At 42.2% G+C, this 12,464-nt stretch overlaps 2 protein-coding genes across 6 annotated transcripts; both read right to left on the bottom strand.

The window, feature by feature from the left end:
• Positions 1-661: 661 nt before the first annotated feature.
• On the bottom strand, positions 662-3,475 carry s100s (S100 calcium binding protein S). 5 transcript variants are annotated; one of them, XM_026157385.1, is made up of 4 exons: positions 3,425-3,475; positions 2,094-2,144; positions 1,608-1,761; positions 662-1,415 (listed from the first exon to the last, which is right to left on the bottom strand). In XM_026157385.1, the coding sequence occupies exons 3-4, from the start codon at positions 1,758-1,760 to the stop codon at positions 1,227-1,229; spliced, it is 342 nt and encodes a 113-aa protein (XP_026013170.1). In that variant the 5' UTR covers position 1,761; positions 2,094-2,144; positions 3,425-3,475; the 3' UTR covers positions 662-1,226. The 5 variants fall into 5 exon arrangements, with proteins under 5 accessions (XP_026013170.1, XP_026013167.1, XP_026013171.1 ...); XM_026157382.1 differs by having other exon boundaries at positions 2,098-2,144; XM_026157386.1 differs by lacking the exon at positions 3,425-3,475 and adding an exon at positions 3,109-3,417 and having other exon boundaries at positions 2,098-2,144.
• Positions 3,476-7,388: 3,913 nt separating this feature from the next.
• s100u (S100 calcium binding protein U) lies at positions 7,389-12,189 on the bottom strand. The gene is made up of 3 exons (XM_026157378.1): positions 11,908-12,189; positions 9,219-9,351; positions 7,389-8,888 (listed from the first exon to the last, which is right to left on the bottom strand). Exons 2-3 carry the CDS (start codon positions 9,336-9,338, stop codon positions 8,367-8,369), a joined length of 642 nt encoding a protein of 213 aa, XP_026013163.1. The 5' UTR covers positions 9,339-9,351; positions 11,908-12,189; the 3' UTR covers positions 7,389-8,366.
• Positions 12,190-12,464: the final 275 nt, after the last annotated feature.

Here is a 12,464-nt window from a genome sequence, read left to right as displayed (position 1 = left end):
CTCGGTGCTCGGGCCCTAATGAGGTGGAAGAGGACGTGTTGATTTACTGATCTATGTGTGCGTGCGTGAGAGAGGGACAGTTAGTGTGCTCACAGTCACAGCAGCTTGAGCATTCCTCTGTGATTATACCACCACTTTCCAACTTACATACTTGACTGATGTATTTCATAAATTGGATCCATTCTCTGGCTTTGCTGTCCCTCTTTTCATTCACACACACACACACACACACACACAGGCATATGCACAAAAGCACTCATTATTTTGCCTCACACTCGCTCTTTTTCTTTCTCTCCTCCCTCTGTCTTCCTCTTTTGAAGAAGTTTTCTTTGCACTTCCAAGTCAAACATCTGGGTCAGCTTATATCTAGTGGAACAAGACTTGCAGGATATTGTTGGCAGGATGTGTGAGCCAGAGCAGTTTACTCTGTGGGAATCCCCAATATACAGATACACACAGACATGCATAAACACACACACACAGACAAGCAGTACTCACAAAATGTCAGTGCTTACACTCAACCACAGCCTCACAGTTTGCTGATATTCAACTCGACTTCCAGCTGCCACACGTGTGTGACAAATTATAGATTTGTACTTCTGCATTGTAAGAGTCCGCTTATATTTTCAAGTACGTGACACTGCAAACACCACGCTTAATATTTGGTTAAATGCCACGTTTAATATTTTGAAAAGATTACAAAAGCAAAAGAGAGGGGACAAATCATAAATACTTTCAAGACTGAGTACAATCTGGTATAATCTGTAACTTATTCTGTGACTAAATATATGTTGTCAAGTTATTCACGTGCAAGACATTCTCAAACATCCCCAAACTTCCTGTCTTTCCCGTGCCTTACTAAACCTAAGTGACTGCTGAATCTGAGTTAGAAGAAGCTGAAATTAACCCTGTCGTGTATATAAAACTAGCCACTGCTCTGAGAACAGTGCAACTAGCTCCGGATAAGCTGTGGTATGAGAAACAGTTGCAGAAGGAAAAACACTACTCCTCCTGAATGCTCTGTGTTCTGTGAAACCATAAACTAAAGCGCTGGACCTCTTCCCTCGTGTGTAGCTGTAGTGTTTACATATTGCATAAGATTTAAAAAAAAGAGAAGCCATTGCACTTCTGTCCTCTATCTCCTCTGCTGATTTACAGTTCTTTTACGCCCTCTCCATCTCACTTTTCTCGCCCCCCCCCACCCCCCCTCCTTCTTTTGCAGTGTTTCAATCTTTCTTCTGCGCTGACTCGCCGTCTTTGGGTTTGTCGTCTGTTTTGAACTCCAGGAAGAAGTCGTTGCAGGCGACTGTGAGGGCGCCCATCAGAATGATGAACTCGGTGAAGTCCACCTCCCCGTCGTTGTTGGCGTCCAAGTCGTTCATCACCTTCTCAACTGCTTCATTATCTTTGGAGCTCTGTCAGTGTGGAACAGAGAGAGAGACAGGCTTAAGAATGTGTTAGGTGTCATGCACGTCCATCTGTGGGCATATATAACTGCACAGGCTTGTTTGTTCTTCTGCGTCTGAGGAGATGAGCCAATATCTTTACTTGCATCATGCATATTTGTAAACTGTATTAGTGTGTTAGTGTGCAAACCACATAATTACCCCTAAATAACTCCCCAGCTCCTCTAGTAGCAGCTCCTTCAGTTCGCCCCGGCTCAGAGTGTACTTGTCGCCTTCCTTCCCCGAATACTTGTGGAAGGTCTTTATGAGCATCTGCATGGCACTCTCCAGGTTGGAACTGGGCTCCTTGGACATGCTGGAAGGGGGATTCAAGTAAAGAGGTCAGACTCTGCCACATAATGCCCGCTCCAGCCCTAGCTGCATGTGCGGTCACATAGCAGTCAAGGGTGAAGCCACCTCCATAAGAGTGATAGTTGATGGATGGATAGATAGAAGGAAGCAAAGCAAAGCAGAGAGGTTTTTCCCTATTTCTAAGCATTGGGTTTAATAATGCTCTGCATGCATTGCAGAGTCTACTAAGGTCACTGTATGTGTGTGTGTGCAACCTTAGTAGGTTTTACGTTTCAGAGATGTGGATGAAAAGATGCAGGACAGCTTTGGGAAAGCTTTTTTTTTGAACAATCTTACACACATTGTGTCCGGCATCGTGGAGCTTCTTGTGCTGGACTCGTGGAGAGACTGTGCACACACAGACACAGATAAGTCACTGTCAATGAAGCATGAGTGTGAAGGGTTTTCCAAAAACACAAACCCCAAAAACAACAACAACAACAACAAAAAAAGCACACGCTTCATTGTTCTTTGATCCTTGGGTTATCGGTGTTGTAAGCTGAATTGGTAATGCATGTACCAATTAACTCCACGGCATCAGCAATGAATGGTTTCGATGTAAACCACATCTCTCTATTTGCTGATCCTGTAACAAGTCTTATCATTCAAATGGAAACCACAAGTGAAACATAACACTTGCCTGGTAACGACATTTAGAAACTAAGGGGGCAAGTAACCTGAGTTGCCAGCATATACACTAACTAGTGCATACAGATGAGGGACTTCAATTCCACTCTTGCCAAGATGCATTCAGCTTTTGGCCCAAAGTTTAAAGTTCAGGGACCTATTAACTGGAAAACAGTGTGCAGAGCTGTGCTGATGCTAATCCTTACCACACGTAACACCAAAGGGCACAATCAGTCTGCCATGCTCCCCTGTGCATGATTTATTAATTATCATCTCTGACATAAGGAGACAGGGATGTTAATGTCAGTCACCGGTTATTGCCTCTCGTCATGCTGCAGAGCATTGTACCAGAGAGGTCAGAGCTGCAGGCAGCACAGACAAAAGATGAGGCCAGTGGACACCAAAGCTGACTCACTGGAAAATCTATAGGGGTCACTGTCTCACTGACTGGCACAATACAAAAGGAAGCCATGGAGATGGAAATGCTATCAGTGACACAGTGAGTATAGTAATAATGCATATGTATGAAGTTATCTTAACGATGAAGCAATATCCGTATCGAGTGATGCATGGCGTTAAATATCTTGAGTTTAAAAAAAAGAAGATAATCAGCTTAATGGAACAAGACATGCTGAGACTAAAAGATTTGGTATGTCCAGTATGTTCAGTATATTATCTTTCCTACCAGTGCTCTGCTGCTCTGCCACAAATCCCTACTGGCTTCGCTTGTTTCCATATTTCACTGATGTGCAAATTTCCTGTCATGCTCCTCTCAAAGCTTGCACATCAGTGGAAAGCCAGCAGTGCTTTGTCCAGACAAAAAAAATCACCAACTGACTCACGCAGTTTGTTTTCCAAGTCTGCTGCTGAGTGCCCACTATCCGTTCTGCACTAACGGCATTTGAGTATTTACTTCGGCTGTGCAGCTGCTAAAACACTTTACAAAGAAACTTTCATCGGATACAGAGGAGAAAGTCCAAAATCCAAGCTATCCGTCTTACCTGAGTACTGATGGAGGGCCTCCTTTGTCTTTGAAGAGGTGCAGGGGACAGAGCCAAGGCGGAGATGGATGGGGAGAGAGTTTGCCAGTGGCTTAAATATCACCTGTACCTCTCCCTCCTCCTCCTTAAACCCCCCCCCCCACCCAACCCCCAACTCCTTCACCCACTTACGTATACTACTTCAGTTTCCTTTACATCTATCTCTCTCTGCGCAGGTGTTCAGCTCCCCTCCTTTCTTCATCACATATGCATACAGTCATGAAAAGGAATTTATGTAAAAACAGCCTCAGATGAACAGCGTGTGATATATTACACTGTAATATATTTAAGACTAAATCAAAATGCAGAGGCAGTGTGTAAAAAATTAAGTACACCCTATGATTCATTAGCTTATATAACCTGCCTTTAGCAGCAATAACTTGAAGCACTCGTTTTCTTTATAACTTTATCAGAGGAATTTTTCTTCTTGTCAGCGTTGCTTCAGTTCATTGAGGTTTGCCAGCACTCATTTACACACGGCTCTTTTAAGGTCCTGCCACAACATTTCAATCAGTTTGAGGTTGGGACTTTGATCTGTCCATTGCAGAATCTTCATTCTTTTCTTTTCAGTCATTCTGTTGTAGATTTGCTGCTGTGCTTGTTGAATGACCCAGTTTGGGTTAAGCTTTTGCCGTCAGACAGATGGCCTCACATTTCACTCTAGTGTTCATGTTCATGGTGAAATTAATGACTGCAAGTTGCCCAGGTCCTGCACCTGCCAAACAAGCCTAAATCATCACCCCTCCACCACCGTGCAGGAGAGTTGATATGAGGTGTGCTTCATGGCTAAACATCTCCATTTTGGTCTCGTCTGTCCAAGGCTGTTTCGGAAGCCTTGGGATTTGTTCAGATGCAATTTTGCAAATCTAAGCTCTGCTGCAATGTTCATTTTAAAAGTTTTTTCTTGGAACCTCTTCCAAAACACCACGCTTTTTTTTAGTCTTTTCTAATTTCTAACATTTAACATGCTAACTGAAACCTGTAGAGTCTCCAGTGCAGCTCTTGGGTGTTTTGCAGAGTCTCTAAGCGTTGCATGGTCTGTCCTTTGGGTGAATTTGCTGGGCTGCCCATTCCTGGAACAATTGACAACTGTCTTTCCACCTATCTTTCTCACAGTAGAATGATGGACAAAAACCTGTTTGGGAATGGCAAAGTACCGCCTTCTGAGATTGAAGGGCAGCAACAAATGCTTCTTTAAGATCATTGCTCATGTCTTTCCTTCATGGCACTCTGCCAACACTTTCCTTCTTAATTTCTTTGGAAGCAGTAAGGGTGTATTTAGTTTTTCTCACTGATTCTGCATTTTGGCTTAATTTCTTTTGAATAAATGATGAAACTGTGTAATCTGTCATGTGCTGCTTTTCATCTGAGGTTGTATCAGAATACTTTTACTGACCACTACCATTAAATGACAGAAAATGGATAGATAGATTTTTAGCTCATGTTACCCTTTAACTATTCAACAGAATTTCAGCTTCTTGTACTTTATGGATCTTCATCCAAATTGTGCTCAATCTCATGGCCACACTTGTGCAAAACACCCATGCAGTGATGTATTTACTTTCTTTACTTCACAGATTATGTTAACCTGTAAGTTGTGGTGCATCATCAGTCAGATGAGCTTCTACGTCACTGACTTTCAGGTATTTTACATCCTGATTTGTAAAAACCTTAACACCAACACCAGGATTTTTAATTGAACAATCTACAAAAACTTGTTATTGTCACAGTTTATTCAATGTTAGCCATTACACTTTACATAAAATTATCCAAAACGATACAGCGTTACATATGAAGTTAAAAAATCAGCATAATAAAGTTTACTGTACAGGTCAGTGGACCTGAATAAGTCCAACTGCTGTACTTGGCAGGACTGCATTAATGCACAGTGATAAAAGCCTGCACAGTTCCCTGGGAACGGCCCCGTAATCACAAACATTATGACTCACACGTTCGTACACTCGTACGTGTATCACTTTGGAGATTCTTAACGCATGCTATTATCTTCATCTTCTGTATCTCAGAATGAAAGAGATTCATTGTGTCGCAATGAAAACACGACGGCAAACAATCCCCACTGCAAATCTGCTGTGCTCAGTTCCAGCATGTTTTTAATCTACATGAGTTAAAGCTGGGTGGGGTTTGCACTAAGGGACAGAATAATAACACTGCCATTGCAAACAGTTTAAGCTCTCTGAAAGAGGCTGCAGCTCTCATAGGTCATCATCGCAGAGATTCAAATATTACCTTTGTTAGATGATGTGCAACCCAGGTATGCTCACTTCAAAAACACGGCATCTGCTGTTAGTGCAAGTTAAACAGGAAGCTGACTACAGCAATTTAAGAGATCATGGTTCTATTAGTCATAGGAAGTACCAGAATGTATTTGCAGTATAAAAATTATACGTATTTTATTAAAAGAAATCATAACGTAGTGTAAAAAGCCCCGATTGTTCAGTAAGTGTGTTAATAATAACTGCGGCGGGAAACGTAGCATACTGTGAGTATAAAGTCTGAGCAGAGTGTGTAAATGAGGTTATTTACAATGGGAGTGTCGCAGTGAGCCATGGCGGTCACATGACTCAAGGCTTATTTATCTTGCCCGTGTTGCTGTTGAGCGGTTTGCGGTGCCAGGTGCTCTAACAGTACATAAGGTACACATTTGGTCCGCTGCCCAAAATGTGTGTGCCTGAAGCACTTTGCAGCTGGTCTCACAGACCTGCAACACAGCAGGCCTGCAACACAAACCTTTTTGTTTTCATGGGTGCATTATTGATGATGAAACAATTTGCAAATCATTAAATTGTAATTAACAAATTGCATATAATGTGACAAAGAAGTACACTTTCAAGTTTATCTCCATAGTGGTCCAGATAAGAGTTATGTATAGGCTTAATAGTTAATTATAAAGAGGCCATGTAGAACTTAAATAATGGCCACAATAATGGTAATAAAATGGTAATACGTTTCCAAAAGCATGCAACATCTCATTATTAGCCTTTTGCAGAAGCTCACACATTGATGGCTCAGTATTCTTTTTTTCTTCTTCTTTTTTTTTTTTGCTTAAAAAAAAAAAAGCACAACCTCTGACAATGATACCTTTGACACTACCACCTCGTCTGATAGGCAGGTTCACTGGAGCCCGGGATTACTTTCATGTAATTGTTTGTGTCCCAGGGTGTGTTACCCATCAAATGCCTAATCCAGTAGTTTCCCAATGCCTAATGCCCAAGGATCCAGTTGCAGGTCAAACGGGGTCTTTAAACAGAATGAGAGTGTGACTGACAGACAAACACACAGGGATGAACAAACGGTGCCTAAACCAGCAAAAAAACAACAACCCCAAAACAAAACAAAACAAAGAAACAAAAAAAAAAAAAACCCCACCCACGACGATGAACAACTATAAGGAAAGCCTCCAAAACAGAGGTCAAGTCACTCCTCCTCTGTCCTGTGCTGCCAGTGATCACTCCTGATAATGAACCGCCCAACACCTAAGGGTTAAATAGGCAGGACTTGCTGTCTCAAATACACATAATACAGGCACTAATTTTTAAAAAGTGACACCTGTTAAGGCTGCTTGACTTCTTGGCTTTTAGTTATCATGTTCTTCTCTTCAACTTAGGTTACAAGAGCGTCTTTTCTGACCTGCCCCTCTAGTGACCAGCCCACTCATATGAGGCTCATCTGGGCTCCCCTTTGGCCACTTAATGGCCCTTTGGTGTGGATTCCAACCCTGAACCTTAATTATTTAGCCAAAGGTCACACCTGATCTTCCAGTTCCTAATTTATGGCAGACTAAAAGTGACGAGAATACGCTGCAGACACCAGATGAAGTTAACTTTTGCAGCACAGTGAGCCCGTGAAGCAGACTTGAAAGAGAAAGAAGAAGAAGAAGGAGGTTTAAAGGAGGCCAATACCACAGTTAAGACAAGCTGAAGTAATGCAAAGCATCAGCAAAACACTTCTGTTTATTGTCATGCTCAATCAGAAATATAGCACGAGAATGTTAGTAAAAATGTACTGTCAGATTTTCATGCACCTAATGCAGGAACACTTTGACACATTCAGAAATACACTTTAAAGAGTCGGAAGAGAGGAAAAAAAGCACCCTAGGGTCTGTATGGAAAATCAATTATAGTTAAAGAGGAAAACAGCTACCCTCTTTTAGCACTAAATAACAGATATGATCAATGTATTTTGTTCTAAAAAGGTGCGAACAACTTATTAAACAAAAAAGTTGTTGTAAAATGTTATTTCTTATCTTTAGGGATGCTGGCAGATGTTTCGTGTTGTTATTTTTAGCCAAATCAAAGCTATCTAATGTATAGGAATTTTTGGCTATTAATCTCAAAAGCATATTTCCTAAAATGTCAAACTATTCCTTTAAGATGTAATTTACTTCTGTTTTATCAAGGACCCAAAGGACTGCATGGCACAACTGTGCAGGAAGCACAGGTTTGGGTTTAAGCTAAAGGTCTTGTTGGCAGTGGTGCGTTGGTCACGTGTGCAGCAAGGTTTTCACAGGGACACGGCATGCACGGGATAGCGTACGTCTGCATGCTATCATAGTATATTATCATAATGAGGTAAATGTGCTATATAGTGGGATGCACATGCTGTACATAAGAACATAGTGGTAACTAGTAGTACAAAGCAATAAACTGACAGTTATTATCTTATAAAAAGGAATATCTTGTTATTTTTTTAGAGCTGGTCTTGTAGTGTTTTAACTTTTCCCAATATTGCTTTATTTCAAAGTTCTGTGTTTGAAACATAAAAAAAAAATCATTAGTGGCTTTTCGATTTGTTTTAACATTGATAAGGCTGTGCTTTGTGTAGTGTTTTGAATGTGTGTAGTGTGATTTCTTTTCTTTTTTTGTTGTGAAGGATGAATTGTCCCCTATGAGGTCGCCTCCTCTGTCTTCTTTTCCACATCTTCCTTCACAGCAGCGGGGAGCTTGTCTGCAGTTTCCCCCACCTTTACCGTTTCCTCCACGTTTTCCTCCGCTTTTACAGCCACTTCTCCTGCTTTTGCAGCTGTGGCAGACACAGCTGCTTCCTTTGCTGCCTCCGGCTGCGTCTGCCCCTCTGCCTTTGCTTCTACCTTTACTTCTGCCTTTGCGTCTGCATTTGCTTCTACCTTCACTTCAGCACTTGCTGCTGGCTTTGCCTCTTCGTTCGCCTCGGGCTTCGCTTCCTCGTTCGCGTTGGGCTTCTGAGCGTCCTTGTTGGGGACGCTTTGTGCCACTTGTGCAGATGCAGAATTCTGTGCAGGTTCCTCTTTGGCGAGCGAACGTTGCTCACTCAGCGAGCAGGCCACATAGCCGACTAGCTTCATGAACTCCTCAAAGCCAACCTTGCCATCTTGGTCGCTATCCAGCCCCTTACCCATGTTGTCTATCGCTTCTTTGCTGTCTGTGTCCTGAATAGTAGGCACATACAATCATGATGATTAGTAACTCTACCTCACCTCTTACTGGTCATATCACCGTACATGATTAGTAAATGGCCCTCTATCAGTAGCTCCGTTTACATTATAATGTTGATCCGTGTCATTTCATCATACCGGATCACTTTTCCCATGTACTGGCTGTATATTACAGCAACATTTGTTCACAGTTAACATTTCAAAAATCTGGACAGGTTAAGGCTGGCCAGGGCTAACACAACACCATTGTCTGCTTTTGTGGAAGATGATTACATAATCCAAATATAAGCAACAATTCTGAGATTTCAACAAAGATTTCCTAACCGTGAGGATGTTTCCCAGCTGGGATGAGACAAGGTTTTGGAATTCTTTCTTCCCTAGACTCTCCCTTCCTTTGGACGACTTCAGGAAGACCTTCACCATGGTCTGAATGGCACTCTCCATGACTTCTCTCTCTCTACAAAAGGGAGAGATAAAAACAATGATCATAGATAGATAGATACTTAGATGGTTATAATCACTGTTGCGTGCTGTTTGAGGGAAGTTGCATGGAGACAGTGTGGTTCAAGTGTGTTGCAGTAACAGGCACATGCAGTGGAAAATGAAACAGAGGATCTCCTCATTTCCATGCGCGTCCTTTTGTTTCAGGTGTTGAGCCTTGAGTTCCAATAAGGGAGGGATGGTGACGTGAGATAAGTGGAGAGGGTGAGAGGGAGTCTGATTGAGAGACAAGCTGTAACACACAATGGAAGTTCTGATCTTTGATAGGTCATCTGATCTACTGAAGCTACAGAGGGGACTGGGCTTCAGATTACCTAAGGGATTACCTAGTCCCTGTTTGCGCTTCTCTCCCGCTCCCCCTCTCCCTCATTCTGTCTTGCTTTTGCTACCTTGCCAGCTGTACTTGCCTCTCTCTTACCTGCTACTGTCTCTTTCTTGTTTTCACTCTGTTACCCCCTTTCACGCTACCAAATGGGACAATTAGGCCTGCTGTGGATTATCACTCTTTCATTACACATCAGCAGCCAATTCCTATACATTAAAACCTTTGCAGATGTTTGGAGTCTGACAGAGAGACTATCAGGACCTTAGATCTTTACAAACTCGTTCATATAGTCTACAGGCATTTCCCCAAGTTTAACATGCCAATAGGTGACACATGTTTGCAGAAATTCCATTCATCGCTGCCTGTTGAAATCACTTAAGACAGGAATTTACAGGCCAGTTCCGAGTTAGTCTGCCCCAACGCAGAGAGAAGATATGTTTAAGGCAAACATATTGCATGTCAACTTCAGAATTCAAATGTAGCAGCGCAAAGTACAAAACAGAAACAAACTGTTCTTTGTTTCAACAAGGAAGCTGTCATGCAGAAAATTAACATCATTAGTTACTAAAGTCTGTGCACTTTACAACACCCACCTGAAGTTTATGGTGCTAGTGTTAGTTTCAGCATATGTTAATTAGCAGCAGGCTTTGACACCATAGAGTGTTTTAAATCTAACACTTGCAGCTGACCTACTGCTCTGTATCTGTCTGACCTTGTTGTGCCACAACAGAGCGCACAATATAACCACACGTTTGCATGCAGGCGAGTGAGCACATCTCTGATCGTCAAAACAGCTGTCACTGAACAATAGTGGCCTAATAAAGTTACAAACAAGCGTGTGTGTGTGTGCGTAAGTATTTTCAAGGAAAGTTAGTTTCACCAGTTTTAAACTGCCCAGCTATGGATGAAGAAATCGACTGTTAATTTCTTGTTATGCTAAAACAAACAAACTCGGGCCTTTTAGGAACTTTAGGGGACTTCTTCCTCCGCTGGTGACACACCCTCCACAGCCTGAATGCACAAGAGCCTTAACTGCGTCCTACTCAAAATACATTTCTTCTATTTACAGCCTGACATTTCTTTCATTTCTCACATTCATTGTTCACCTACGACCTGCCGTAAGTCAGTATTGCTTGAATAGCTTCTAAAAGCGCGCACGATTTTAAACAAATATCCCACGTCAGAGCTTCACCTTGTTGGACTCGGGAGAGAAGGCACATTAATCCCCGCTATTTGCCTTAAAGGCCCCAAAACTACTGCGCAAATAATTAAATATGCAGGCCTACAACCAGAGGTTTCCCATTTCCCTCCAGAGCCCAGAGAGGATTGAGTATTGCGTTTCCAAACGGGCGAATGTGATACGGTAGGTGCGCAGAGTAATGACAATACTACCGCTAGTGTGGCATTAAATATTGAGAGAGGAACAAGTTAGGTTGTGGCTGTAAAATACAGCGCGCAGTCATTGTCTTTCTTCCAAGTTTGCAAATACAGAAAACTCAGACAATGTTGAATCCACATCGTCCACAAGCATGACGCTTTTTTCCAGGACTCATCCCAAATACCACAAGTAGACTAGTTTTAAATGTTTAAGCCAAAACAAATAAAATTGTCACAAGTGACAGACACAGCTATACAAAACTCCACTCAGCAAGACAAACTGCCGCCTTCACGGGCCTCTCGATTAAAAGCATATTGTGCGCAAAGGTGTAAAAACCGGCACCAAAAATCGCTCAAAAATGCATTTTTACGCGCGACCCGGATGCCTGGTTGATGTGTCACGTTAAAGCCCAATACTGTCACTCAGAGTTACTTTAATTTTTTGTACCATTTGGCATTTGGCAAAATGGTCGGCATCTGCCTTAATCATATCAAATATATTTTCCAAGAAAAGGAGCTCATGCTTCAACCCCACACAGTTTGTAAAAGCTAAAATGTAAACGCACATGAAAGCAAAACAGCCACTAACTATAATGATTTACTTTTTTTTTTTATGGAAGTGCAACGTGAACTCAAAACTTCGGTAGAGTCGAGTCATTGAAACCGTCCCGCAGTCAGACAGCGGCCAAATTTCATGGGATGGCTCTTGCGAGAGTTTATCGAAACGTGGCAAAAAAACCCGATGAGCAAATAAGCTGCATACACGGAGGAGATCACTAAAATAAGCCAAAAAATACCCTTTTAACTCACCGTTTACAGCCTGCGGGACAAGAGAAGTATACAAATGTGCGCAAATTTGAGTTTCTGCCCTCTTCTCCACCTTTCTACGCTGCTTTGCGCCCAGAGAACTTGCCAAACTAGTAGGACTGCAGAATCTCTTCCGTGATTTAGGGTTTTTTTTTTTTCTGTCCTTAAAACTTTTCCCCCTTCACAAGTCAGAGGGCGTGTACCTGGAAGAGAGAGAGAGCGGAGAATTGGGAATGTGCAAGAGCGCGACCCCAACTTTCGTGAAAAGGGAGTGAAAGTGTATCAAAACACTTATACTCGGTTTTTATTGGAATTATCTTTGGCTCTCGAGCCAGCTGTTTCACGTCATGTGTGATTTGTTCAGTTTCACGCCAACTAGGCAGGCTTGTGGCTTGGAGCGGCTTCATCTGCTGGGACGAGGAGACAGGGCGGGTGGGATTACTTCATCTGCACACAGCTCAGGCGTTTCCCAAAGTATTTCACTCACTAAAAGTAAAGAAAAAGCATAGCGATACCCCAGAATCTTGCAAAATTTTGCGGGAGGATGTGTCTTAAGTAAA

This window comes from Astatotilapia calliptera, chromosome 22 (assembly GCF_900246225.1).
Source record: "Astatotilapia calliptera chromosome 22, fAstCal1.2, whole genome shotgun sequence".
NCBI lineage: Eukaryota > Metazoa > Chordata > Actinopteri > Cichliformes > Cichlidae > Astatotilapia > Astatotilapia calliptera.
This window is presented reverse-complemented; position numbering and strand designations above follow the sequence as displayed.